Below are 4,582 nucleotides of genomic sequence, written 5' to 3'. Positions count from 1 at the left end.
GGCGAATTGTCGGCGTCCGAAGATGAGGTGCCGGGTGGCGGTCCGTCAACGGTCGGTGGTCGGTCGGCGGCTGGTGGGAGTTCTTCCAGGCGGCCCGGTAAGTCAGCTTTTCTTATGGGTCATTTGGGAGGGGGGGTTGGGGGTGGTGGGTAGTGCAGGGGTCGGGGCGCCGGCCATGGGCGGGGGGACATCCTCTCCGCTCCGCCCCCCTCTGGCTCCGCGGGTCTTGGACTGCGCACCGGCGGATGGGGGGTTGATGGGCTTCCTGGCGGGGCTGAAAGAGTTGGTGGGCCGCTATGAGCAAGTCGGTCCCGTGCCACTGGCGCCGGGGGCTGCGTGGGCTGCGCCGGGGGAAGGGGGTGCGGGGGGGGCAAGGGATGGGTCGGGGGCCGGTGTCCTGCCTGCCCCAGCGCGGAGTGGGGTTGCGGTGGTGGCTCCTCCACCCGCCGCGCCTACGGAGGTTACCGGGGGGGGGGTCGGGTGCTGCGGAGGTGACGGCGGAGGCCGCGGTGCTGCCGGGAACGTCCGGGGACAAGGCAGGGACTGGGGGGGACGCGGGTAAAAAACAAGATGTGATTCGGTTGGCGGATGCGGCGCGGTGCGAGGTGTATGTGTGTTTTGAGGGACCGCTGGGCGCGCATTTGAAGCAGGAGGTTAGGGACAAGATTTGGAAAGGGGAATACGTGGAAATATTTTCGCTGTTGCCCCTGGAGAAGTTTAATTTGGACAGGGTGAAGCCGGACGACAACAAGGAGGACGAGGAGAAACGGCGGTACCGGCTGATACCGCGGACTTTTCCGAACTGGTTACAGGCTTTTGCGATTCTGGCCAGCGTGATAGGGGAAAAGAACCCGGAGCAGTGTTCGGCGCTTTTTTGCTATCTGGACGCGATCGGGGAGGCGCACAGAGTCTACGGGGGACTGGCGTGGCTGCGGTATGATGAGCAGTTTCGACAACGGAGGGCAGTCAGACCGGCGCTGCGCTGGGACCATAAGGACATCAGCTTGTGGATGCGTTTGATGTCTTCTGCGAGGATGCCGACTCAGTTTTTTCAGGGGGGGGGGGGGCGGTGGATCTGGGACTTCCGGTCAATCGGCCTCTAGAAAAAAGGGAGTCTGTTGGCAATACAACGAGGGCAGTTGTAGATTTGCGGGGAGCTGCAAATACAAACACGAGTGCTCGGGTTGTGGGGGAGCCCACCCGGCCTCATGTTGTTTTAAACAAGGAAAAGGTAGGGTTGGAGATTCTGCGCAGAAGAGGGACGACGCCGGTGAGGCTGGAAAGGATGCAGCCTTTTCTCGATCGATATCCGGATAGGGAAGCAGCGCGGCTTTTGGGGTACGGGGTTTGCGGAGGGGTTTCAAATTCCAGCGGTATTGGAGGGGGCCCCTCCTGTGTCGCGGAACCTGCGGTCGGCACTGCTGCATCCGGAGGTGGTTTCTGAGAAATTACGGAAGGAGGTGGCGTTGGGGCGCGTCGCGGGACCGTTCAAGGAAATGCCCATCAAGGATTTGGTGGTTTCGCCCTTAGGGGTGGTGCCCAAACGGGAACCGGGTAAGTATCGGCTGATACACCACTTGTCGCACCCAAAAGGGGGATCGGTTAATGATGCCATCGATCCCAGGCTGAGCGCGGTGTCATACACGTCTTTCGATGCGGCGGTTTTCTGGGTGAGGCGATACGGTAGGGGGGGCGCTGATGGCGAAGACGGACATCGAAGCGGCGTTTCGATTGTTGCCAGTGCACCCTGACAGTTTTCGCCTGCTCGGTTGCTGTTGGCGGGATGAATACTATGTTGACAGGTGCCTGCCAATGGGGTGCTCCGTGTCCTGTGCGTTGTTCGAGCGTTTCAGTTCCTTTGTGGAATGGGTGGTCAGGGACGTCGCGGGAGTGAGTTCGGTCATCCACTACCTGGATGACTTCCTGTGCGTGGGACCCGGCTCATCGGCGATCTGTGCTGTGCTGTTGATGACGCTGGAGCGGATGGCGGAGAGTTTTGGAATTCCTCTGGCCCCGGACAAGACGGAAGGGCCGACCACGGTACTCAGCTTTTTGGGCATAGTTTTGGATTCGGGGGCCATGGAGTGCCGGCTGCCGGTTGACAAGCTGGAGGCATTGAAGGGGGAGGTACGGAGGTTGGTAGGCGTTCGCAAAGTTCAGCTCAGGACTCTTCAGTCTGTGCTGGGAAGTTAAACTTTGCATGCCGGATTATACAGATGGGACGGGTTTTTAGTCGGCGGCTGGCGGCCAGTACAGGTGGGGTGGTTTCACCGAAACACTTCGTGAGCTTGTCGAAAGCACATCGGGAAGACCTTCGGATTTGGCACATGTTTTTGGAGCAATTCAATGGAAGGGCGTTGTGGATGTCGGGGCCGGTGAGTAACTTCGACATGGAACTCTACACGGACGCGGCTGGGGCAGCTGGGTTCGGGGCTTTCTTTCAAGGGGCATGGAGTGCGGGCCCCTGGCCCACATCCTGGAGATCTGGGGGGCTGCTGCGGAACATGGTGCTGCTGGAGCTTTTTCCGGTGGTGCTGGCGGTGGAGCTTTGGGGGGAAGCGTTCCGAGATCGGAAAGTGCGTTTCCACGTGGACAACTTGGGGGTGGTGCAGGTGCTGAACAGAATGTCGGCGGCGTCCCCGCCAGTGGTGCGCTTGCTGCGCCATTTGGTTTTTCGCTGTATGCAACTGAACATCTTTCTACATGCAGTGCATTTGCCGGGGGTAGACAACGTGATAGCTGATGCACTCTCTCGTTTCCAGTGGGACAAATTCCAGGAATTGGCTCCTGCAGCGGAGGAACACGGGATCCCCTGCCCAGAGGGACTGTGGAGGCTTGCGTTGGAAGAGTCTCCGGTTGGATCAGAAGGTCGGTGAGTGGGGGAAGGTGGTCGGCGTACGAGAGGACTTGGAATGAGTGGGAAGCCTTGTGTGGGCAGGTGCAGGCAGACATGCGGGGTCATAGGCTGTTGGTGCTGTACTTTGTGGCTCGGAATTTGGAGGACGGCATATCGGTGGCCAGTTTGGGGCGGAAATTGGCGGGTTTGGCGTTCTGGTTCAAGCTGAGGGGTGAGCCGGACTTAACGAAAGATTTTTGGGTGCGTCAGGCGGTGAAGGGTTACCGGAAGGGTTGCCAGATAAAGGACGACAGAAGGCCAGTGTCGTTTGAATTACTGGGCAGAATTTGTGAAAAGCTGAGGGTGGTGTGTTCCTCGGGGTACGAGGTTGTGTTGTTTAGAGCTGCATTTATTTTGGCCTTTTTCGGGGCGTTCCGAATAGGGGAATTGGTCAGCCCTTCTAAGCGGGGGCGGGGAGGCTTGTTTGTGGAGGAGGTTGCTTGCTTGACTGACAGGGTAACCATGAAGGTACGCAGGTCCAAAACGGATCAGGATGGAAAAGGCAAGGAAGTTGTGGTGTTCGCAATTCCGGGCTGCCATCTGTGTCCGGTTCTCGTCCTGCGGGAATTTTTGAATTGCCGACCGGCTCTGCTGGGTCCTTTGCTGCTGCACGAACGGGGGGAATTTTTGTCGCGTTTCCAGTTCATAACGGTTTTTCGGAAATGTTTACTGGCCTTAGGTTTGGGGGGGGAAAAATTTTCCTCTCATTCGTTCAGGATCGGGGCCGCGACAGAAGCGGTCCGGTGGAGATTTGACGAGGAATCGGTGAAGAGGATCGGCCGGTGGGAATCGCGGAGGTTTAGGTCCTATGTTAGACCGGAGTTGGTGTGTGTTTAGTTGGATAGCGATGGGGGGACTGTCGGCATGGGTTATTGTGTTGTGAACGTCCTGTGACTGTTATGTGGTTTTTCTTTTTTGTTCTTTCTTTCAGGTGGTCCACCGGGGTTGGTCTGGATTATGGGGCACTCGTATGTGTGCTGGGGTGCCAGGAGGGGTGATGTCAGACCGGAGGGTAGGCAACTGGGCATCTCCAGGAGGGAGGCTTACATAAAATGGTTTGGGTTCCCGGGCATGCTTTGGAGCAGGATGGTCCACGAGGTTCACCGCTTCGCGGGCTTTGATCGGCCCCCTGATGTATTGGTGTTGCATTTGGGGGGTAATGACCTGGGCTTGCGCACCAAGTTAGACATCACACAAGACATTAAGTACGATTTCCTGCGCCTTAGGGCGGCGTTTCCTGGGATGATCATAGTGTGGTCGGACATGGTCGCCAGGTCTACATGGCGGTTCGCCAGGTCCGTCGAAAAGATAAACAAGGCCAGGAGGAAGGTGAATCAAGACGTCAGCCGTTTCGTGGTACGCAATGGGGGGCTGGCTGTGCGACACGCGGTACTGGAGGTGGACACATGGAGGTACCTACGGGTAGATGGGGTACACCTGAACGACGCGGGGGTGGATCTGTGGTCCTTGGGTCTCCAGGAGGGGATTGAGCGGGCATTGCAGGTGTGGCGGTGCGCGCAAGGTTAAGGTTTTATCCTTGCTTGCTATGGCGGATGTTGGTCCCTGTCAGGTAATGGAAGATAACCCCTCCCCACAGAGAAGTTGATGTGGGACCCATTGGAGATATGGGCTCGTTGCTGATGCCATATAACAATGGTTATATGGAAGATGGTGAATGAGGGGCAC

General features: G+C 58.0%; 1 protein-coding gene across 1 annotated transcript; it reads left to right on the top strand.

The window, feature by feature from the left end:
- Positions 1 to 2,504: 2,504 nt before the first annotated feature.
- Positions 2,505 to 3,794, top strand: LOC143929769 (integrase/recombinase xerD homolog). Its single transcript, XM_077453745.1, has 2 exons — positions 2,505 to 2,679; positions 2,763 to 3,794. The coding sequence occupies exons 1-2, from the start codon at positions 2,505 to 2,507 to the stop codon at positions 3,731 to 3,733; spliced, it is 1,146 nt and encodes a 381-aa protein (XP_077309871.1). The 3' UTR covers positions 3,734 to 3,794.
- Positions 3,795 to 4,582: the final 788 nt, after the last annotated feature.

This window comes from Lithobates pipiens, unplaced genomic scaffold (genome assembly GCF_037356315.1).
Source record: "Lithobates pipiens isolate NorthernLeopardFrog02 unplaced genomic scaffold, aLitPip1_a1.2 Scaffold_25, whole genome shotgun sequence".
Lineage (NCBI taxonomy): Eukaryota > Metazoa > Chordata > Amphibia > Anura > Ranidae > Lithobates > Lithobates pipiens.
The sequence above is the reverse complement of the archived record's forward strand: the minus strand, read 5'-3'. Positions and strand labels throughout refer to the sequence as shown.

Excerpts from the sequence above, each read along its gene's own strand:
- LOC143929769 (XM_077453745.1), top strand. The coding sequence starts at position 2,505 with ATGGTGCTGCTGGAGCTTTTTCCGGTGGTGCTGGCGGTGGAGCTTTGG. Across the intron at positions 2,680-2,762 it reads GCGCCATTTGGTTTTTCGCT|TGGGACAAATTCCAGGAATT; the intron begins GTATGCAACTGA and ends TCTCGTTTCCAG.